Below are 24475 nucleotides of genomic sequence, written 5' to 3'. Positions count from 1 at the left end.
TTTCTTCCCTCTCTCTTATGCCTTCCATGTTCCCCCTTCCTCTCAAATTCACTGTTTATTTTCCTTTATCATTGTTACATAAACACACACCCACAGAAAATAAGTAGATCTATGTCAGTACAACCTGCGGAGTTCATTTAATGTTGCTTGTAAGTATATGTTTTAAGACCTGACTACTTTGTATTGAGCTGATTGGGGAGCTCGTCCCTGGTGAGACTAATTCTCCCTCTCTTAACATGACTGTGGATATTAATTAATATGAATATGACCATTAATTGCTTGTAGCTCTTTATCTAGGGACCAGGACTCAAGAGTTTTCCTCCATCCGTGTTGGGATGGCAACTGGAGATGCCTTTCTTCAGATCTTGTTTAGGCAGACATATTGCTGAGATATCATAGGTGTAGAAAACACAGGCTTGCTGCAGGATTTCCTGTTCCTCTGGTTCTTACCGTCTCCCTGCCCCTTCTTCTTCCGTGCTCCCTGAGCCTCAGGTGCAGGGCTGTATTGTAGATGTATCAGCTAAAGTTGGAGTATCCCACAGTGAGTTGTATTGTAGATGTATCAGCTGAAGTTGGAGTATCCCACAGTGAGTTGTATTGTAGATGTATCAGCTGAAGTTGGAGTATCCCACAGTGAGTTGTATTGTAGATGTATCAGCTGAAGTTGGAGTATCCCACAGTGAGTTGTTCTCTCAGATTTGACTGTTGTGGGTTTCCATAATCGTCTGCATCGGCTGCATCTTTGATGAGGGGTGTGAGCTCCACTTACCTGTGGGTGGAAGGATACATATGGCAGATGCAGTTAGGATTTATGCTGGTTTAGGTAAGTGGCGGCAGTAGGTGCTCTTCTAGGGTAATTGGCTAGGTTTACAGTGCTGGGCACAATTGCCCTCCTGTTAAATGGGCCTTAAGTCCAATTAGACAGCTGGTAGTCAAGGCCCAAAATAGAAGTGCCACCCCTGCACCTTTAGGGATGTCTTGTCATGCTGGTCATTGGTGTGGCGCATTGGCATCACAGCTGGGTGGGTCTATTGAGTGCTCCCCGCCATTGTTGGCAGCCTGCATAGTACTGGAAAGTGCTAGTCCTCAAGGAGTCATTTTTTTTTTTTTTTTTTTTTGGTTTTTCAAGACAGGGTTTCTCTGTAGCTTTGGTGCCTGTCCCGGAACTAGCTCTTGAAGACCAGGCTGGCCTCGAACTCACAGAGATCCGCCTGCCTCTGCCTCCCGAGTGCTGGGATTAAAGGCGTGTGCCACCACCGCCCGGCTCTCAAGGAGTCTTTTGGGTCAAATCCAACTTACTGTCCTGTGCCTGAAGTACGTGGTCTTTTCAGTGACGTGGTCTTCCCTTCAGCACCTGGGAAGAAACCAAATGCAGGAGCAATAGTCTAGTAGGTTTGGGAGGGGTCTCTTGGACTCCCTTAGTCAACAATTCAAAATGAGGTTTCTCATGCTTGGTACTAGGGTTTTGGTTAGATAATCTATGGCTCTTGGTGGGAGCATGATTAACCCAAGTAGTTAAACTGTGTGTGTGTGTGTGTGTGTGCATGTGTGTACATAAATACACACAGAATGTAATTTTATGTAAATATAAAATATTCTCTATGTCTTCTTCAAATATTCTTAGCACTGTACTATTTATCGCTTTTCTCTCCCCCTCCCCCTCCTGCTCTCCAATTAAAGTCCCTCCCATTTTTCTCATTCTCTCTTCCTATCACCTGTATCTTGCTATTCACCTGTTTAGAGCTGCATAGCCCCTTCACCTGTTTAGAGTTACTGTCCCTATGACTTTTCTGACTTCTGTGGTGACTCCAGGTCATATACTTGCATCTGAAGACTTGGAGCTGGGAACCGCAGATGAGAGAGAGGACATGTGGCGTTCGTCTTTCTGGGTCTAGGTTACCTCACTCAGTATGATCTTACTCAGTTTCATCAATTTACCTAAAATTTCATTATTTCCTTTTTCTTTACAGCTGAGTACTATTCCATAGTATTATATACCACACTCTCATCACCCACTCACTGGCTGAAGAACATTTAAGTTGATTTTATTTCCTAGCTATAGTGAATAGAGCAGCAATGAACAACTGGCTAAGCAGGTATCTGTGGGGTAGGATGGCGAGTCCTTTGGGCATATGCCAAGGAGTGGTATAGCTGGGTAATATGATAGATCTATTTTTATCATTTTGAGACTTCTCCACACTGATTTCCAGAGTGGCTAGACCAGTTTGCAATCTCACCAGCAGCGGATGAGGGTTTCCTTTTCCCTGTATCTTTGCCAACATTTGTTCTCAGCTAACTATGTTTTTCTACATGGCTGAAAACAATTCTACTGTCTATACATGGCACATTTTCTTTATCCATTCCTCTGCTGTTGGTCACCTAGGTCGAGTTCATAGCTTAGTGCTGAAATAAACACTGATGTACTAGTATCTCTGTGATGTGTTGAATTGGAATACCCAGAAGTGGGATATTTATGTCATACGGCCGATCTGTTTTTAGTTTTGCAAAAATTACAAATTAATTTTCATAGTGCCTGCACTAATTTCCCTTCAACCAGCAGCGTTTAAGGTTTGCTTTCTGTCTACATCCTTGTCAGCATCTGCCTGCTCACGTGGTCTTCCCTCCCTTCCTGCACAGCTGGCGGGGTCTCATCTATTTCAGGCTGGTCTCAAACTTGATGTGTAGTGGGTTGTGACTCAAACTTTTGCTGCTCCTTGCCAGCCCCTCCTGAGTGCTGGGATTGTAGGTGTGCACCACTATGCCTTCCTAGTTCATGCGGAGTTAAGGACTAAATTCAAGGTTTTGTCCATACTGTCCGGTATTTGACCAACTATGCTGCATGTCCAGCCCCAAGTTATTTTGTTTTCTTAGTGATTGCCATTATGTCTGAAGTGAAATTGGGCTTGATATAGTTTTGACTTGGATTTCTCCAATGTTAGTGAGGTTGATCATCTTTTCATATGCTTATAAGCTATTTGTATGTAGTTCATCTTTTGAGACTTGTCCATTTTGTTAGTCTGTTTGTTGATGGAGTTGTTGGATTTATTGTTTAGTTCTTTGTGTCGTTTAGAGATGAATCCTCTCTCAGACGTATAACTGTCCCCCCCCCCCATTCCCTAGGCTGTCTCTTCAGTCCATTAATTATTTTGGAACAACTTTTATAAAATGTTAGATTAATTATACATAATAATGAGTGTCATTATGACCTTTGTATACATGTCCATGATTTATTTCAATTGTATTGGAACAATTTTTTTCTTTCTTCTGTTTGGAACAGTTTCTAATGATTATTAATTGATACTCTGAACAACAGAGCGAATTGAAATAATAGATCTTTTAAAATGATGAAAAGTGCTAGAAAATGAAGTGTCTGGATGAAAAGATTGCCGTTTCTGTCTTGAGACTTCATTGTTTTGGTGTTACACGTGAATAGTGACCCCTAGAAGTAATTCCGAGAATTTCCACAGAAGAGAAGTCATATTCTATTTAATTTAACTTACCAAACCATGCACATGAAGAAGTAGAAAAACTAAATAGTCCTATATTTACAAAAATAAAACAATTAAATCCTTTCTCCAAAGAGTAGTCTGGATAGAGATGCCATCTGTGATAAATTCAGTGAACTATTTAAGAAAAAGAGAGATTCTCCTAGAGAATAGAAAAAGATGACAACTGCCGCTTCCTTTATGAGCTTAGCTTAACTTTATCACTTTACATAGCAAGGCGTTATAATAAAGAAAGGGATATTTTAAAAGAATTATGTGATCATTGAAATAGAAACCTTTTGTTTTACAATGTAAAATCCTAAACAAAATTATAGTAAACCACAGACAGTGATATATACAAAAGAACAATGAACTGTGACTAACTTGATTTCTTCCCCCTTAAGGGGAACACAAGGCTGATAAAATTGATATAAATTGTAAAACTTAGTCAATCTAGTTACATTAAGAGAATAATTCAAAACAGTATAAATCTTAATAGATATAGAAACATAATTAGATAAAATGTAACACAGTGAAAATCTCTCTCGCAAAGAACAAACAGACTAGCCCTTCTTCAATATGACATAAGAATTCACAAGCATCTGTGGCAACTGTTCAGAAGTGATATTAAGAGCTTACTCCTAGAGACCAAAATGAAATGAACCTCTGTAGATGGCCCTTGCCATCATTTGTATTAGAATATGAAAATATTAGAATTCACTAAAATAATCTTGGAAAAAGAAAAGGATTTGAAACGTTAATTTGTATAAATCCACAACCTTAATCTATAGGAAAACATAATTCATGAGCAGCTTTATTGAAATCTGTAATATTAGCCACAAAACAGTTCTTAAAACTTATTTGAATACTGTATGTACTAGCTTCAAATATTTAAAGAAAAAATTAGCAAAATATGCCTACGGTGGTTTGAAAGAGTTCATTGTTAAGAAAATTAAAGAAGACATAAATAATTGAGACCTATATTATGCTTATAGATTAGAGGCTAATATTGTAAAAAAGGTATCTTCTTCCCAAATTGATTAATTTGTTTAATGTAATTGTGATAAAAATTCCAGCACGAATTTTTGTAGAAGTATGAAGGTTATAGTAGCATTTGGAAATGAGTCTTTTATGAGAGAATGATGGTTGGATGGGGTCGTGGAGGGGAGGTCTGGTCATGGGATCGGGGCCCCTCATTAGAAATTCTAAACTTTGTTCCGCTCAAGGTTGTGCAGGGTCTTAAGTAGGCCAAAGTTTCTTAAGTTATGCACTTAAAGCACTTGTGATAAAGAGAGATGTTGTTTTGATAGATGATTAAAATAAAATTCTCAGTTGATTAAAAGATACTTTTGATTTGGCAAGATAGCTCAGCTGATAAAGGTGCTTACCCCTAAGCCCAGTTGCCTGAGTATAATGCTCAGAGTCCACATGATAGGAGAGAACCAATTCAAGTTGTCCTCTGACCTCCAGATGTACACCCACACCTTGGTACACACACGCACATATGCGTGCATGCACACTCACACACATGCACACAATAATTAAGTGTAGTTTACAAAAGATTTTTTTTTTTGCTTTTGTTTTTGTCTTTTGAGACGAGGTCTCACTATGTTATCTTGGCTAGTCTGAAACCTGCTATATATTCCATCTTGGCCCCAAACTTATAGCTATTCCTTTAGTATTCCAAATGCTGACATTCGAGCAATATGCCACCAGGTCCAGTCTTATAAGGACTGTGAATCCAAATTGAGCCTGAACTACACAGTGACCTTGTCTCTACATACATTTAAAAAGATACATATATTTTAAAAGATTTATTTATTTATTTATTTATTTATTTATTTATTTATTTATTTATTTATGTGAGTGTTCTATCTGCATGTACACCTTTATGCCAGAAGAGGGCATCAAATCCCACCATTGATGGTTGTGAGCCACCATGTGGTTGCTGGAAATTGAACTCAGGACCTCTGGAAAAGCAGCCAGTGCTCTTAACTGCTGAGCCACCTCTCTAGCCTCTTAATACATTAAAAAATTTTATATTGAAAATAAAATATGTAAAAATATATATTTATTTAAAGATCATTTTTAATATGCATTGATATTTTGCCTACACGCATGTCTGTGTGAAGGTGCCAGATTCCCTGGAACTGGAGTTACACACAGTTGTGAGTTACCATTGAGTGCTGGGAACTGAACCTGGGTCCTGTGGAAGAGCAGCCATTGCTCTTAACTGCTGAACTATCTCCTTAGCCCCAACTGTGAAATACTTTTTTTTTTTTTTTTTTTTTTTTTGGTTTTTTGAGACAGGGTTTCTCTGTGGTTTTGGAGCCTGTCCTGGAACTAGCTCTTGTAGACCAGGCTGGTCTCGAACTCACAGAGATCCGCCTGCCTTTGCCTCCCAAGTGCTGGGATTAAAGGCGTGCGCCACCACCGCCGGGCCAGTGTGAAATACCTTTTTAAAGAAGGTCTTATTGTGCAACCCTGGATGGACTGGTGGGCCAGACTGGCCTTAGGCTCATTGAGATCACCTGCCTCTGTCTTCATCACATACTAGGATTAAAGGCCTGCACTATCATATCTGTTTTTTTTTTTAAGTTATCTTTAAAAGGATGAAAAATGGGGCTGGAGAGATGACTCAGTGGTTAAGAGTACTGGTTGCCCCTCCAGAGGTTTTGAGTTCAACTCCCAGCACCCATATGATATAATATCCATCTATATTGGGATCTGATGCCCTCTTTTGCCATGCAGGCATACATGCAAATAGAGCATTCATAGGCATAAACAAGTTAAATAAATCTTTAAAAAGAATGGAAAAGTTATCATTGGATAGGAGATGATGTTTTAATTTGTATCCCAACAAAGGATCCACTTCTTAAAATGTAGAGAAGACGTATATAAAATATAGAACTACCCAATAGGATAGCAAGCAAAAACTATGAGCAGATACTTAACCAAAGAAATATCCTGGAATTTATAAATGTTATAAAATTGTTCAATCTCACTAGTCATTCGGGATATAAAATTTAAAATTATAATGAGATGGGGCTTGGTGGTTAAGAGCCCTTGTTCTTCTTCTTTTTTTTTTTCCTGATGCAAAAACAAAGAGTCTTTATTTGTGAGTTAACTCAGGTCCCTCCATCCTTCGGAAGCTGCAATAGCAGCAATGACAGTGGCAGTAGCAACAGGAACAGTGCAGGAGAGACCCTGAGCAGCAAATACAAGGGGTTGAAATAACGAAAGAGCCTTGGGGGAAGTCCAAGCCCTGGGCTTGTGATTGGCTGTCCCCTGGAATTCAGACTTCCAAGCTTAGGATTGGCTGCCCACTATGACGTAAGGAGGCTTTCCAGGCCTGAGGAGAATTCCAAGCCTCTAGGGCCTCAGTGATTGGTTAGTTTTCCTTGCTCAGGGATTGGCTGGTTTAGTGTCAGGGCAGAGATGGAAGAGCCCTTGTTCTTGCAGAGGACGCAGGTACAATTCTCAGCGCCCATATGATGGCTCGCAACCATCCATAACTCCAGCTCCGATGCTCTCTTCTGACTTTTACAGTCACTAGTCACACATGTGGTGTATGGACACACACGAAAGCAAAACACTCACATGCATAAGATGACTACATCCTAGGAATTCTAATGAGAATCATACACACACGCTAGAGTGGAATGACTGACTGCCCCAGTGATGAGTGGCTAGAGTGTAGTCTGTACATGTAGTGTACACGCACACATGAAAGCCAAACACTCATATGCATAAAATGAATACATCCTAGGAATTATAATGAGAATCATACGCACACACTAGCATGAAAGGACTGGCACTGCCCTGGTGATGATAAGGACATGAGCAACTGGGACTCGCGTGTACAACCAATGAGAGTGTAAATTAACACACTAACTACTCTTGCAAGGTGATTGGAGTATTTGCTAATGCTGAAAAGACATAAATCTTATTACCTGATAATTGTCCATAAACAGGTACTCAAAACAAATGTGGTATTTGTTAGGTATTTTCATTTGTTACAATTTCATTGTAACAGTTCTTCATTTGAAGAATTTTCATTGTAACATTAGCATATCATAATGGAAAACAAGGAACAAATTCATCAACAGTGCATGACCTGGGCTTCTTCAGGTCTTCAACTTGGACATAAAATTGTGTGTATAACATTTATTCATAGATTAGAAAATATCAGTCCTTCCTTTCTTCTAAAAATAAATCTTCTTCTCAAAGATTACTGTTTCCTCTTGACACAGCTCTATATTTAACCTGTATCTGATTTGCTTATAGCTGCCCTAAAACAAGTAGATTTTGGGGTGTGGGGATATGTAGTGCCTCTAGCCCAGACCAGCCTCTAATTCCATATATAAGTGGGGTGACCTTTGACTTTGGCTCACCCTGCCTCTGCCCGAGTGCTGGAATTTACAGGTGTGTACCATCACACTGAGGATTAGGTGGTGCTGGGGATCAAGCTTTATCCATGGTAGGTAAGGGCTCTACCAACTACGCTACATAATCCCAGCTCTCATCATTCCTGATTATTGAGGCATTACCATCTAGTTATGTGCAGATGGATCATGGTGAAATCTAAAGAGTAAGATACAGGTAGGTGTGTGTGTGTGTGTGTGTGTGTGTGTGTGTGTGTGTTCAGGAAGCTCCTAGTCATATACATGCGGTGTGTGTATCTGGTCCCCTATTTTGAGGCTTCTCTAACATGGCAGCATGGGTAATCCATGGGGACTGTTAGACTGCCACTCACACAGACGAACACCAAAAGGGCTTAACACACTAGATTAACGGGGAATAAAAGCTGAGGGATGCATCTTCCTTCTTTTGGCCCTGGATGGATAGCTACAAAACATATTTAATAAACTCGAAGAAGAAGCCATGTGATTGCATGCCAATCTCTCTGTGCAGTGGCCATTTCAATAGCATAAACTTCTGCTGGCTTTTCCTCCTCCCCACATTCAGTCTCTTGATTTTTGCTCCTACTTGCTGGAATCACAGGCTCATTAAAACACTTGTTTATATTTGTCTCGGATTCTATTTTCTGGGAAACTTAAGATGAAAATACCATGTGTGTGGAAGATCACAGAGAAACACCAGAAGCTGATGGAAGAGGATTTAAAAGTTATAATCTGAAGACTATTTGTCTTGCCCTATCAATGTTTAATTTAATATACAATAAGGAATAAGAAACAGAGCACTGTACTGCTGGTAGTTCAAATGTTGTGGCACTCAGAAAGGTTCATTTATAAAACCATCTTGTCATCCAAATACTTTCTTAGGCCCCCTATGGTGAGGAGATAGAATAACAGAAATGAAATTAAGTGAGGGATTTTTTTTAAGAAAAAGGAAAGGAAAAAAATAATAGCTTTTGTCTATACTTTTTTTATTGATTTTTATTGAGCTCTACATTTTTCTCTGCTCCCCTCCCTTTTTTTTTTTTTTTTTTTTGGTTTTTCGAGACAGGGTTTCTTTGTAGCTTTGGTGCCTGTCCTGGAACTAGCTCTTGTAGACCAGGCTGGCCTCGAACTCCCAGAGATCCGCCTGCCTCTGCCTCCTGAGTGCTGGGATTAAAGGTATGCGCCACCACCACCCAGCTCCCCTCCCTTTTTAAATAGACAAAATGACCTCCTTAGGGTCATTGGTTACGTTAGTGGAGGGCCCAGGACTACCTTCTGAAGGGGAAATGCCACCAGGTTGTGGCTCCTCTGTGATTTCAGAGGCAGCCTTGGGACTGTTCTTTTGTGTTTATGATGTGGTTGAGAAAGTTGTTTCAGGATATTCAGCCCCAGGTCACCAGAGGCTAAGATGCTGACAGGAAAGCAAAGGAACCGTCAGTTCCCCTCCTTTCCTTGTCTGGGCTGGCTGTTTCTGGAATGTCTTGTTATCCTAGGGGCATCCCCAGCGCTGACTCCTCTAAGTTCCTGTACAGTTAAGAAGGCTTGCTTTGTGGACTTGGCGAAGAAGTGTGGAAATAACGACCCTTCTGTTTTGGAGCTTTTCCTTGCCGTTTCCCTGTGAGGCAACTTTGTTCTCTGTGTCCTTGGCTTCATCCCTCCATGCCACCCCTGGTGTCACCCGCTCAAGGTGTGCTCTGCAAACATCTTGCTTTTCCTTCTTAAGACGAGGCTCATTTCATTCTAGTGAACAGAACAGACATGGTTCCTGTCTTACCCAACTTATATGTAGTCAGGGAGACAGGTATTAAAACATAGCAAATGAAATCAAATCCCAATTATGTCTGAGGGTTATAAGGCCCAGACTTTCATAGGATGCCTCCCGGTGTAAAGACAGGAAGCCTATGCTACACTGAAGTTTAATAAAAGCAAGAAAAATTTGCATTGGTCAAGGACTCAGTAGGTAAGGAAAGATCACGTGTAATGATGGCTCAGAGCTTCAAGGAAGTCAAGAAGTCAGAACCCAGAGAGTTGACAGACCAAGAGGTTGGTCACGGGAGCCTTAGAGACCAATGAGAGGCTGGTCACAGGTGCCATAGGGACCAATGAGAGGCTGGTCACAGGAACCATAGAGACCAATGAGAGGCTGATCATGGGAACCGTGGAGACCAATGAGAGGCTGGTCACAGGTGCCATAGAGACCAATGAGAGGCTGGTCATGGAACCGTAGAGACCAATGAGAGGCTGGTCACGGGAATCATAGTGATCAATAAGAGGCTGGTCATGGGAACCATGAGACCAGTGAGAGGCTGGTCACGGGAACCATAGAGACCAATGAGTGACTGGTAAAGAGAGCCATAGAACCAATGAGACCAATGAGGGGCTGGTGGAGGGAGACATAGAAATCAAGTCAAGGATGTCACCTTGCGGGGGGGTGGGGGGGGGATGGGTGAAGCACACGAGAGCCCTGAAGAGTTTTATTTTACATGGGAGCAGTGATCATATTTTTTGTTTAGAATTCCTTGCATGCAACATGGAATGAACTGGACAGTGGTGACACAGGAGGCGACCTGCACTTTAAGGAAGAGATGCTGGTAGCTTTGCTTGGATGGAAAGAAATAAAAACTCCATGTGGCAAGACACTTAGAGTAGCGCCTTTCATATAAGTAGACGACTGGATGGATAGATATATTTTCAAAATATTTAGGGCAATCGGCATTCTTTTTCTTTTCTTTTTTCTTTTTCTATCTTGTTTTTGTTTTTCGTGACAGGGTTTCTTTGTGTAACCCTGGCTGCCCTGGAACTCACCCTATAAACCAGGCTGGCCTCGAACTCAAAGATCCACCTGTGTCTGCCTCCCGAGGGCTGGGATTAAGTGTGTGTGCCACCCCCAGCTTATTTAGGGTATTTAGGACATGCGATTATTAACATGGGATTATTCAGAAGGTGGGAGGTTAAAAGGCAGAAAGGATACAGACTTCTGTCACGAGATTATGGCTGGATGGTGGGGCCAGCTACTGAAGTCGAAAGCATGATGAAGAGGGCTGGTTTGGGGGAGGAGTTTGTGCGCAGCATCTGCCGTGACTCGCTAAGATGTCCAGGGGGCAGTCGTCATGAGCGAAGCAAGGTCATTTTCTTTGTTAGTGATGTCCTAGCCAGCTTTCCTTGGTTCGTTTAAGAGTGTTCTTGTTCTGAACTCCTGTACACACAGGCTTGTTAACCTTTTGGTCCTTATATGCTGCCAGTTTTTTTTTTTTTTTTAAATAATGTCCTTTGAGGAAGGACATGCTTAGAACAGCTTTTCCAGCACCGAATGAAGACTCAATCCCACACTTTTTGAGTTGATTCTCTTGTGCATTTGTGGAGTAGCTACTCAGTGAGCCTCAAGTACGAGGAGAGGAGTCTATAGGGAACGAATCTGTGGTCATAGTGTCTTTGTCCCAGGGCATCTTAGGTCGGTCAGTAGATCAGACCCGAGGTGCAGCTGTGGGGACAAGGCTTTCCTTAGCTCCTTGTCTGTGGCAGTCATCCAGGGGTGTGATTTATTCAGACTGCTAAGAGCCATATTGCTTGCGCTTTTGTGGATTTTTGCCATTTCCCCCAGGAATTTGCAGGGAAAGAAAGGGTTGCCCGCTCTGTATTTGTTGGGTGTAGCAGACACCATGGGACTTTGTGATCAGAGATATCCAGCCTTAGCCCCATGACTATCTTTCTACTCAGCACTGATAAAAGGTGTTCCTGGAACTGAGAATCTAATTCTGCACAAAAGAGGGGAAACCTTCCTGATAATTAATGGCCCACAGGGAAGTGTGTGGTGCTAATGTAAGTGCTAACGTGGATAGGTGGTAACATAGGTACCTCAGGGAGGGGCTTCCTCGCAAGTTCTATCTTGAGAGTTTTAATGAAAAGACATGTACATGGTTAAATCTGTGAAATACAGCACATGTAAAGATCCTCGGTTTTGTATTGGTGGAACCAACACGTCCTTTATAAAAACAAGAAAAAAGAAAAGGAAAAAAAAAAGTCTATTGTTTGGCTTTGTCTAGCCCAATGTTTTCCACACATGTTTAACCATGGAAGTCTTTTTAAAAATAACAGTCAGTTAAGTTCCCCATGAGATTAGTGTTCTGTGGGCTACGCTTTGGGAAATGCTCCATATAGGGCTTTGGTTTTTGTTTATTCTGAAGTCAACCTTTCCCACTTCCTTTTTGAGTTTCTTGGGTGATTATATAGGGAAGACAGACTGTCTGCAGTGAGCGCTGAGAGGCAAAGGAAGGCATGTCTCTGAGACCTGTGGGTTGAAGCCTCTTTCCTAGTGTATCAGTCAGCCCCAGGAAAGCAGAAACACGCGATTAGGAGTGTAGCGCTGGAGATTCCAGGTTCCGTGTGGTATTCAAGAGGAAATTAGAGGTTGTGGAGCCCTTTTTAGAAACGTGTAGAGCCAAAAGTGTTTGGATCCTCCCCCAGATTTTGGAATATTTGCATGTGCATAATAAGACGATCTAGAGGTGACATAGAAGTCTAAAAGTCAAATTCATTTGCATTTAATATATACCTTGTGCTCAACCTGAATGTAACTTTGCATAGCAATTCTAATGCCTCTATGTTTTGACCAAGACCCATCAGGGAATTTTCCACTTGTGTCTCATTGGCCTTGAAGGAGTTCAGAGTCCAGGTTAGGGTTGTTCAGTGCCCAGCTTTGGGAATTTGTGGGCTCTCCTTTTATTTTCTTTCTCTGTTAGGTGCTGGAAAAATAAGCAAGGAAGGGATGGTGCGTGCAAAGCAACTTCTTTCTGTGTGAACTTGGTTCCAGAGTTGGTCTCCAGCAAGAACTAACGCTCTGGATGCCTTTGTTTGATTAGAAACTTAGGAATATGAGCTGTCTGTAATTAGAATTGTTTCTGGGAGCCTACATTTGGGGTTCTTGTTTTAGTTTCCCTCTGAAGTTCCAACCTGTTTTCACTGTTATTCTATAAGATCAGAACCTCATTGCCTTTCTTCTGCATCTGTCCATCTGTCTATCCATCCATCCATCCATCCATCCATCCATCCATCCTTCATGGTCTATAGGTGGTTACATGTTAGGTACCAAGCACGTGCAATGAACGAGACACATGATGCTCTCCTGCTCTTTAGTGAGGCCTCTTCTCTCCCATTGAGAACTGATATGGTATACCATATCCATCCCGATTTCCAACAGTTTTATCTTTGACCTATCCCTTTACACTGCCTTGGTCAGCTGGGTGTCTTTAGGAAACCCTGCCCGCCACTTCCTGGGTCCTGCAATTCTCACTGTCTTTCCTTGCCTTGAGCTTGCTCTCCTTCTAAGCCCTTCAAGATGCAACTCCCCCACTGGGCTCCCCACACATCTCCTGAAGATCTTGGCTCCTCTCTTATTGCATTCTGCATCCTGCATGCTGCATCTTGGGCCACACACTTCCTGTCTTTTCTCTTTCAAGCAACGCCACATCATGTTCAACTCAATGTCCTTCACCTGTTAGTTACCTAGCATGAATACCTTCATGTAAACCCCTGATTATTTCAGGAAACGCATCCTTAGTTCCTCCATCTATAATGACATAGGATAATAGGTACACAATAGGGAGAGTTTCATTAGGAAACTGAAAAATTAACTTTTTTTTGTAATTTGGGTTAATATGCATTTATTTTTTTGACTTATTAGAACCAAGTTTTAGTCTACATATAGAGGCTAGATTTTCATTCTTTTAGTCTTTGAGATTATAATATAATTACATTTCTCCTTCCTCTTTCCTCCCTATAAATACTTCCATATTTTCCTCCTTATGCTTCCAAATTCATAGCTTCTTTCTTTCATAAATTGTTGTTGCATGCATGTATATATTCCTAAATACACAAATGCAACCTTCTCAGTCTGTATACTGTTGCTTGTACGACTATATTATCAGGGCAGACCACTGGTATTGGATAAGCCATTGGCGTGCTCTTCCCTGGGGAAGATGTTTTCTCCCACGCTCCTCATTCCTTAGTTGCCTGTGGTTTTTTGTGTAGCATTGAGGCCTCATGGTGTTTCCGTTGTCCCCTTGGCATGTCCTCTGTTGTCCTCGTTCAGCTTATATTTAGGCAGTCATGTTGATGAGACTTGCTGAGTAGAGCTTCTGACAAGACACAATCTCACAGCAAACTCTTTGATCCTCTGCTTCTTAACATCTTTCTGCCCCTTCTTCTGCACTGTTTCCTGAGCCCTAGGTACAGGAGTGTTTTCTAGATGGATCCATTGTGATAGGGCTCCACAACTCTACATTTTGTTTGGTTGTGGTTTTCTGTAATGGCTTCTGTCTGTTTCAAAGAGACATTTTCTTGGTAGGGGGTGAGGACTCTCCTTGCCTGTGGGTATCAATACAGATATTTAGCATGTAGGAAGGGATGGTGCTGGTTTGGTGAAGTGGTGGTTGTAGGTTCTCCTCCTAGAATTCTGACTTTACTAGTCCTGGGTAGCTGCCCAGGTTTCCAGTAATAGAATAGTTGCTCTCTCTCTCTTTTTTTTTTTTTTTTTTTTTTTTTTTTGGTTTTTCGAGACAGGGTTTCTCTGTGGCTTTGGAGCCTGTCCTGGAACTAGCTCTCTAGACCAGGCTGGTCTCGAACTCACAGAGATCCGCCTACCTCTACCTCCCGAGTGCTGGGATTAAAGGCGTGTGCCACCATCGCCCGGCCGAATAGTTGCTCTCTTGTTGAGAGAATGTTAAATACAATTAGAGAGTTGCTGCTTCCTGCCAAGGCTTGTGCCACTACTGCACCCTTAGGGTTATTTTGCCATTCTGATCATTGTTATGGTTCATAAGTGTCACAGTTCAGTGGGACTGTTAGTTGCTTCCTTTCTTTGGAAGATTGCACGGTGCCCTCTGGTACCACGAAAACAAGTCCTCAGACGCACGGTATGATAGGCAAAGACTCTAGTGATAAGATTTTATTTGGGAATTAAGCACTACTCAATTTAGAATAATGTAGAGAACTTATAGTCTTGAAATTAATTCAGATCTACTTTCAAAAGAAAATTTCTGATATTTTAGGTACTTCAAAGACTCATATGTTGACTTTCTATTAGTTACTTTTTAAACTTGTGACCATGAAACCTGACAGAAACAACTTAAAGGAGGAACATTTTACTTTGGCTCAGGGTTTAGGTCCACTATGGTGAGGATGACAGTGTGGAAGAAGCATGTGGCAGGGGCTGTTGTCATTATGGTGAACCAGCTAGTAGAAAGCATGCTAGGAGCCAGGGGCAGGTGTCACCTCCCAGGGCTAGCCTCAGTCTCCCAGGGCTAGCCTCCAGTGACCCCTCTACCAGCTAAGCTTCCCTCCCAAAATTTTGCCACCAGCTGGGGAGCAGGCTTTAAAATATGAGCCTAAGAGGGATGTTTGGATTCAAGCCAAAAGGCCTTTATCATTTAATTGTATCTAGTCGTTTAATGGCAACTAGGTGCATAAAATTTTAGTAATTTAGACTCTTCTCTTGGGAAAATTTTGGTAGCTCAGTTACCAAAGTGGTAGACACCTAGCTGCTACTCTGATACTTTTTAAAAGAGCCAACTTCTCAGGCACTTAGAAAGATCCACCCATGTGTGGATTGTTAATGTAATAATTACAAAGAAATCGCATCTATTAATTACAGAATATCTGGCAGTATGGTGATATATTTGGTAACATCTTGTCAACTATTAATTCAAACATTAAAAAAAGATTAACTCTAAGTGAGGCTTCTTTAATAATATCAGTGGCTTTGCTCTTAATCTGAGATACTGAGATCTAACCTGTTTCCGGATTGCTCCTTGTATTCAAAAACAGTCAATAGTTCTACAGATGTCACCCATGGGAGGGGTATAGCTGGAGAGACAGGTGCCTCTCCAGGTGACCCACAGAGGACACGTATCATTTTGTGTGTCTCTCATTTGCAGTAAATCTTGGGATGTTTCCTTTATGTATAGCATAGCAGCAGTGTGATTGTGAGCATTACTACCCAAAAGACTTCCCTCTGCTCCCAGATACAGGTCAATATTAGTAAAAGGTGGAAACATTATACCATAGGAAGAGAAACCAGGGCATTGAAGGTGTGATGTTTACACCAGTGTCTCTGCTCAGTCTCTTTAATAAGACATGATGATGCCTGCCATGCTGTGTTTCATACGGCAGCCACTTATGTTTGCAAGGCAGTATACGCTATTATCTTATTTGTGTGAAGGATGTCACACCTTGAAGCTGCCGACAGTAGACCTCCCTCTTACTTTTCATTTCTAATGATTCCTAGCTATATGCCATTCTTCCCTAGTACTTTCATATCTTTTGTGCTGAATTTGAGGGCTCAAAAAGATTCCCGAGAACTGGGGAAATAGCTCAGTCTGTAAATTGCTTGAGGACCTGAGTGTAGCCCCCAGAATCCATTTTTAGAAGGTGTGGTAGGGTTCCTGTAACTCCCTCGGTGGGTAAAGACAGACAGATCCCTGGATCTTACGGTCTACTCAGTCTAGCCCATTGTGAGCTCAGGCCAATAAGAGACCCTGCTTCAAGGAAAATGGACTGTGTTCTTGAGGACAGCATCCAAAGCTGTCCTTTGGCCCCTGCAGGTATGTGTGCACAGACACAGCAAGCCATATGCTTAGCAGTAACCTGAGGCTTCTTGTGTCCTTGCTTCTCCCATTTCTGCTTCTTTGCCTTTCTCACTGGAGCCGGCCCTACCTCCAGCACGCCACTCCCCCCTCACCCGTGGACACTTTTCACAATAAACCACTGAGCCTAAAATATAAGCTTTATGTTTATATAAACAGAATTATGATTTACAAATATGGAGAAACTCTTTGCTTTTAGAAACTTTATACTTGGGAGTAAGATATAATAGAGACAAATAAATGATCCTCCAATGGTTGAATTTAATATTAGTGGGCAATTGAGGGAGAGTTCTTTGAAACAAGGATATTTCACAGTGGCACCTTTGAAATCAGGTATGTGGGTGATCTCCCTTTGCCACATGACAAACCAGACGGACTCATGTACCAGTGATTCCCTGTCCTGAGAAGGCTGGTGAGAATGTTGTTCGCCTTGTGGTTAGAATAGCTGCTTCCTGCCTGCTATTCCTTCTGCCATCTTATTCCTCAGCGGCTACGGAGTACTTGCTGCTACGTGTTCAGCTGGAATATTTGTAGCACTGTGTCTCCCAGTCATAAAAGAGCAAAGCTTGCACCGTGGGCCTTTAACTTGTTTGTTCTAAAAAAAAAAAAAAAAACAATCAACGTGTATTGATTGACTAACACTTCATCCGTCTCCTCCAAGACACTTGACCTTTCTGATTTCAGCTAAATCTACCTGCATGTCTCTCAGCTGTTTGTCAGTAGCCAAATCAGAGGTAGCTTTTGTTCCTTTTCACCGGGGATGTGCATGTGAGTGGTGTGTCGCCTTACCTACTTGGAAAGGCCCTGGTCGCTAAGGTCCAGGGGTTGAGAGCTCCGCCTCTGGAAGCCTGCACGTGGGCTTAGGTGTGGGCTTGCTGTGCAAGCTGGAGCAGATGGCGCCACCTCTAAACTCGCTTCCCACCTCCACAGTAGGGAAAGAGTGAGTGTCTGCCTGGTGGTGGGTGGCTGGGATTAAGAGTAAATAATGGAGAGGAGGGTGAAATACGCTGTGCCTGGAAGCTAGGAAGTACTGGATGGTGGGCAGCCATGATTTCCGATTGGGACAGGGTTCAAGTTTTCCACAGCCCTCTTCATGGCTCACTTCCTGCAGGAGCCTCTAGAGCAGTGGTTCTTAACCTGTGGATCGTGACCCCTTCACAGGGGTCGCATGTTAGACATTGGCATTATGATTCATAACAGTAACAAAAATACAGTTACGAAATAGCAAAGATGTAATTTTATGGTTGGGGGTCAGCACAGCATGAGGAACTGTATCGAAGGGTCGCAGCATTAGGAAGGCTGAGCACCACGGCTATAGAGACTATTAACTTGGAATGCCTTAAGATCATTAGAACTGAATCATTCCAAGATGAAATTTCTTTCTTTGCAGATAGACTGAAAAGAAAATCAAGTTTAAACTCTAGTTTTGCCTGTGGTGTGCGTGCGTGTGTGTGTGTGTGTGTGTGTAACAGGTGTGTAGAGAGGGCTCAGAGGACAACTTTTGAAGTTTTTTCTGTCTTCCCTCCACGTGTGTCTTGGGTATGAAACTCAAGTCACCAGGCGTGGCAGCAAGTGTCTTTGCCAGCCATGCCATTTCGCTGGCCTCCCCTTCATCCTATTCTTAAATTAGCAGCTCCTGCAAGCAAACTGACCCGAGCGCTGCCCAGGCTCTCATTCCATGGTGTGGAGAGCACACAGGAGCATCTTCAGGCAACTTTGCAAGGTGTTTCATACATACTTGAGGTCCTCAAATGGTTGTTTGGATGTGTGAATTCTAGGAATTGTGGCAGGAGAGCCAGCAAATTCCTTCTCATTTGTCCTCAGTTTTATACTCTCATGAAAGTTGCTACTAAAGTCACAGCGTCATTGTTTGGGGCCTGCTGAGGTCCCCTCGATTTTCCTTGGTCTCATATCAAGTAATTCAGTATTTCTTTTCATTGCTTCAGTTGAAGTGGCCTAAGAAGACCACTGACCAATGGCCATCCTTATTTTTAAAAGTCACCAGATAAGGCAATTGCTCAAGCCACTCAGCAAGGCATTTCAGAAATGTGCACGCTCATATTTCTCTGTACAGTTATAAACAAATACAACTTTTATTTCATCTTAGAGTTATTAATCTGGACTTCATTTTCTGGAATGCACACTAGAAAAATGTCTTATAGCTCTTTGAACATTAGAAAGAAGACGCCACAAACATTTTACTTGATTAAATGCTAAAGAGGTGGCACCAACTTTCCTGATTAATTGAAACATGCATTCTTGCCTGATAAATATTTATATGTGGCACATGAAAATTTTATCATGGTATACAGACTCTTCACTCTGGGAATGTTATTTAACACTAAGCATTTTGCCTTTGTTGCTGCATTGTTCATTATGAAAAAATACAGGATAATTGCCATAATATAAGCCACAATATAAGCCTGTCAGTCATATGAGTCTTCAATGATATAACCCCAAGTCTTTAATGGTGCACACTTTTAGCTTACGTAGGAGATAAATAAAATTTTTTATCTAGTTTGGAGACTTAAAAAAATAAATAAATCACTGAAAATAGGTCCACTTAGGAAGAAGCTGAGTTGCCAAACCTTCTGTCTCACCAGGTAAGCACACATGCTCTTACCACAGTTAGTTTCCTTTCTGTTGCTGTGCTGAAATTCTCGGACCAGCAGCAAATTGGGAGAGAGTTTGTTTGGTTTATACTTACAGGTCACAGTCAGTCACTGAGGTACATCAGCCTGGGAGCTCAAGACAGCCAGAAACTATGGGTGATAGCTGCTTACTGGCTCACACACAGGTACTGCCCACAGTGGGCTAGATCCTCCTACATCGATTAATAGCCATGATAATTCTGTGCAGACATACCCATGGGCCAGTCTGATCTAGGTAAATCCTCAACTGAGGTTTCCTCTTCCCCACAACTCTAGGTTGTGTCAAATTGACGATAAAAAGCACACCAGACTTCAAGGTTAAAAAAAAAAAAAACAGATTTAATTGAAACACATTTTGGCTGCAATTTCTTAGGAAAGGTTTACTTTTTAGGGGTAGTCATTCTATAAGACACTGCGTCTGGTGATAGAATCTGAGCTGTTCTGACTGACGAACCATTACAGTTCTTTTAGTTTCTGAAGTGTGGCATTAATTGGCTGTTATAAGACTGGAATACCTGTCGTGTCTGAAAATATTTCTGTGACCTTTTGGAATAACCGACTTCTCAGACTCATCTTCGGGTCGTTCGTTGTTGAGAAGTTGGATGACAGGACAGGAGACGTCTGCTGGGCCTTTCCCAGAGTATTTGCCTGTAGGAAGCAGAACAGACAGGAACGCTGATTTATTTAACAGGACAGATGCCAGCTACCATCCGACAACTCTTCTCACCGCGAAAACCAAACTGCACGATTCCTTTGTCTTACCTCCCACTTTGGAGCTTTCTAGTAAGAATATTGCGTGAGCCCAGTATGTTTTAATTTTTAATGCTTTTATTTGCTAGGTCCTGTTGTCAGGAAGTGGTGTCCTTGCCACTCTTTAGAACATGACAAGCGGGCCTACCGGGTGGCCTGAGATGCCCTTTGATTCTGTACATGTGTGTGTCCTCCCCAGGGCCAGGCCCTGTGGTGGCCTAAGTGCTCTACCTTGCCCTTCTAGTCTCTGCTCCAGTCCATCGCAGCCAACAAAGTCAGGACTTTAAAACTCACGCTTCCTTTGTCAAGCCAGACATGCTGAGGGGAGATGAATGTTTTGGAATGGCTCCTTGGGAAATCGGGTCCTCCTTGAACTGTGAGAACAAATGATCTCCTTCATGACATTTTTTTTCCCTTACAGATCTCACCAGAAGCAAGACCATTGCCTGGGTCATTTATGAGAGCTGTGTGGTGTCTTCTTCTTTTTCAGGAGCCTAAGATTTTAAGGCGTTGTATCAATGGGGACAATAGGAATTATTAGGGCTTGTTAGTGTAGTAGTGATGGGCGATCATTTTAAAGTGGTTACCAATCCAAGGATGCACTTCACATGCGTTCACCTAGAGAACTCTTGCTACAGAACATGAAGTATCTGTGTGTAGACAGGAATCCATATCGAAATCATGCGAAATAGAAATAATTGGCAGAACACATCTGTCAATGCGGTAATTATGTTACATTTGAATTTATATTTTTGACTTTATTTAAAGGCTGTTATGTTATCAAAAGTGTTTGCTAACATCAAAGATTCTCTTTTTATGCTGTCTTGTTTGATAATGAGTCATAGATTCTGAAATGTGATTTGAGAAATCGCACAAATTATTAAAATGACGACGTTTATTCTTTTGTGGTAGACAAAGTGCTGCACGTGGGTCTGAGTGGACACTTGGGGAGAAGAAGCCATGTCACCGCATTATAAATTAGTTTGTTTCTAATTTTGCAGGCTGATGGCCACAGTGCCTCAAACCAGATCTTTCCCCTGGAAATGGAATGATTGCATGACAGACTCTGTGAACCATGAATATGTCAACAACTCATGGATCAGGCCTTGCTTAGCAATTAGTCTTTGGGGGATTTTACTCAGAAATCAGACACGCTGCACCAGAGCTTGTTGGGTAGTTTGTGATTCCCATTCATGTCTGAATCATGAGTCTGGCTTAGAACAAAACAGATCTGTAAAGAAGGATTGCTGCGAAGAGTGGCGACTAGAGCTACACACGCCCACACACACGCACCCACAGACACACACACATACACATGCCCACAGACACACACAAAGACAGACAGACAGACAGACACACATGCCCACAGACACACACACACACACACACATGCCCACAGACACACACACATGCCTACAGACACACACGCATGCACACACATGCCCACAGACACACACACATGCCTACAGACACACGCATGCACACACATGTCCACAGACACATGCAACACACACACATACACGTACATGCACATATACTATACATACAGACACATACATAGTCAGACACACAAATACACAAGACACCCATACATGCACACCCAGACACATTCAGACATGCATACATACACACACATGCTTAGACATGCACACAGACACACACACATATATATATAACATGCAAACTAACACTCAGACATGCACACAGACACTCAGACATGCACACAGACACTCAGACATGCACACACACACTCAGACATGCACACAGACACTCAGACATGCACACACACACTCAGACATGCACACACACACTCAGACATGCACACACACACTCAGACATGCACACACACACTCAGACATGCACACACACACTCAGACATGCACACATACTCAGACACTCAGACATGCACACACACTCAGACATTCACACAGACACTCAGACATGCACACACACACTCAGACATGCACACACACACTCAGACATGCACACACACACTCAGACATGCACACACACACTCAGACATGCACACATACTCAGACACTCAGACATGCACACACACTCAAACATTCACACAGACACTCAGACATGCACACAGACACAGACACACACACAGAATCAAATGAAAGGATGAAGTGTTCTATTCAAAATATAGTGAAAGCTCCTAAAAAGCAGCCAGAAAATATTTTAAACTATTTCTAATATTATCTTTATTTCCCTAAAAGAGACCGATATTCCCAAGTTTCAGGCATTTGAGTGTCACCGACTCCACCCTACTGTAGTTTCTCCCTGTCTGCACTGTGCTTTACCCAGTATATTTAATTTAATTTAATTCATTCTCTTTGCTCGCTTTAACCGCCCATCTGTCTTAAGCAATAATGGACGTGACAGTCATGGTAGCTTGTGCTGGCTAAGTTTTTCCTTCTCACATAAAGGACATGCAATATAGTGTTTTAAATATTAAAAATATTGGCATACCATCTAGAACCCATCTGAGCACCTGTTGACATGGTTGAGGGGTCGTCCAGGAGCTGAGAGGACACCCCAACTCCAGTCTGGCTAAGAATGCTCTCATACCCTCATTACCATCCCTTCTTCAAAGGCCCAGAAACCACATCAAATGCTAAATCAGGCTGGTGTTTCCCTGAGGTCCCCAGTGCCTGAAGGCTCACTGTAGGAGAATGCGCAGGAAGCCAGGTCTTCCCACTGCCCATTGCCAGGATCTGGCCATTTACAACTTCTCCCTTTTTGATGAGACAGCTGACTTGGGGATCATTCTGCAATAGGAAACAACAGCACAGTTCACTTACCTGTGATGAGAACATGCCTAGGGCTGCTGGCCCCCGACTGTCAACGTTCACACGAGGGCATTGCGTAGCACACTCAGGTTCCCATGGCACAGAGCGCCCCACCCAGTGCCCGTGTTGAAGACTTTCCGCAGGCCCTTTGAATAAACGGGCTGTTTATTTTACACGCCTCTTTGTTTTTCACTGTGGCTATTGACTAGGCATTTTGAGAGGAGGCTAAGAAGTCCTGGAACTCTTGCAGCTTTGTAGTCTCGTTGCTCTGGTTTCTAAGTAAAATGCCTTGTGGAAACATCAGCATCCACATACCCCTGAGGAGAGAAACAAACAAATGTACCTACCGCTCCACCCCATAAGACTGGCCATACTGTTCTATCAGAAAATGGTGAGGTTCGGAAATTGCAAGTCGACCCTGGGAGCTCTGTCAGGGTCAGGGTGTGTCTAAATACGAACGGATGTTTGCTTCTGATATGAACGTTTTTCTTATACTTTTATTATAGAAGATGATGTGTCAAATGTACAAATAATGTGTGCCTGGTGCCAGAAAGTGGGAATCAAGCGCTATTCCCTGAGTATGGGAAGTGAGGTGAAAAGCTTCTGCAGCGAGAAGTGCTTTGCCGCCTGCCGGAGAGCCTACTTCAAAAGAAACAAGGTAAGCATCTTAGTGAGGCCGCTGGCCACCTCGTGCGCATGCGCCTCCTAGCCCTAGCTGGACACACTGTGGCCCTCCCCTTTGCGTGTTTTGATTTTGTTTTGTCTGTTTCTTCCTGTCATGCTTAACTTTTTGTAATAAGAAACCCCAACTTGTCTATCAGTTTCTTGTGGCTTGGTGTTTGAGTTCTGAGAGGGTGAGTGGAATCCTAGGAAGACACTGAAATCCCAGCCACTGTCCTAACCAGAGGTGGCTTAGTAAGAGGGCACAGTCCAGAGCCCACCAGAGAAAAAAATGACAGAAGTTTCTCAGGAGAGTGAGACGCTAGCTGTAGAGGCTTTAGTATACCCACACAGTGGGGATATAGCTGCTGCTTTTCCAAAACCTGGTTCACAGAGTCTAGTCAAGACAAAAACTGTCAAACCTCCCTTGACACACTGTGTTAAAGTTGATTGAGCTTGACAAGAGGGCCAGAGATGAACAGCTCATGTCTGAGAGTGTGGTGTATAAACACAGGAAGAGCCGTAGTTACAGTTCCCACTTGGCTTTGTTTAAAAGGACAGTTTAGGTCCGAAAATGGCCTTTTATAATATATCAGCCACTCTTGATGAGAAACAGACTGTATGATGTCTTAACAAGCACATGTACACATCTGCACACTCACATCCCAACCCTAAAGAACTGGAAAAGTCTTTGGCCACCGAGTACCGAAGTCAGTTTCTAGGCCTTGATTATTTCTCATTGATCTGTAAAACTTCTGCAATTCACAAACCCGCACACATTTTGCTAAGCACTTGCATTTCCCTTTCTGTGATACAAGATAAAAACCTGTCCGTTCTTGCAGCAGGAACCTGCCTTTTCAAAGTCTAACTTTTGCGATCTTGAATGCTAAGTGCGGCTCACTGCACTGCAAGCACCACTGCAGCATGCAATCGCCTGCATTCTGAGTCACATCCATTCTGCCCAAGAAACATAATGCCCGAAGAATTAGGTTGCAGAGTTCAGCCAGTTGGAATGTTCGTAGCAGTCTGTAAGAATTAGGCTCATGAGCTTCATTAGAACTAGGAGGCAAGTAAGGAAATTGTCAGATGTCT

General features: G+C 42.4%; 1 protein-coding gene across 2 annotated transcripts in view; it reads left to right on the top strand.

The window, feature by feature from the left end:
* The window catches only part of LOC121449555 (sine oculis binding protein homolog), a 167961-nt gene that overhangs the window by 26299 nt on the left and 117187 nt on the right, over nt 1-24475 (top strand). For both annotated transcript variants that reach the window (XM_041654069.1, XM_041654068.1), the window contains exon 4: nt 23230-23381. In XM_041654069.1, the coding sequence (XP_041510003.1) occupies nt 23230-23381 (152 nt within the window). The remainder of the gene's footprint in view (nt 1-23229; nt 23382-24475) is intronic.

This window comes from Microtus oregoni, unplaced genomic scaffold (assembly GCF_018167655.1).
Source record: "Microtus oregoni isolate MIOR12 unplaced genomic scaffold, Mior012 000006F_ref0000085, whole genome shotgun sequence".
NCBI classification, from domain to species: Eukaryota; Metazoa; Chordata; class Mammalia; order Rodentia; family Cricetidae; genus Microtus; species Microtus oregoni.
The sequence above is the reverse complement of the archived record's forward strand: the minus strand, read 5'-3'. Positions and strand labels throughout refer to the sequence as shown.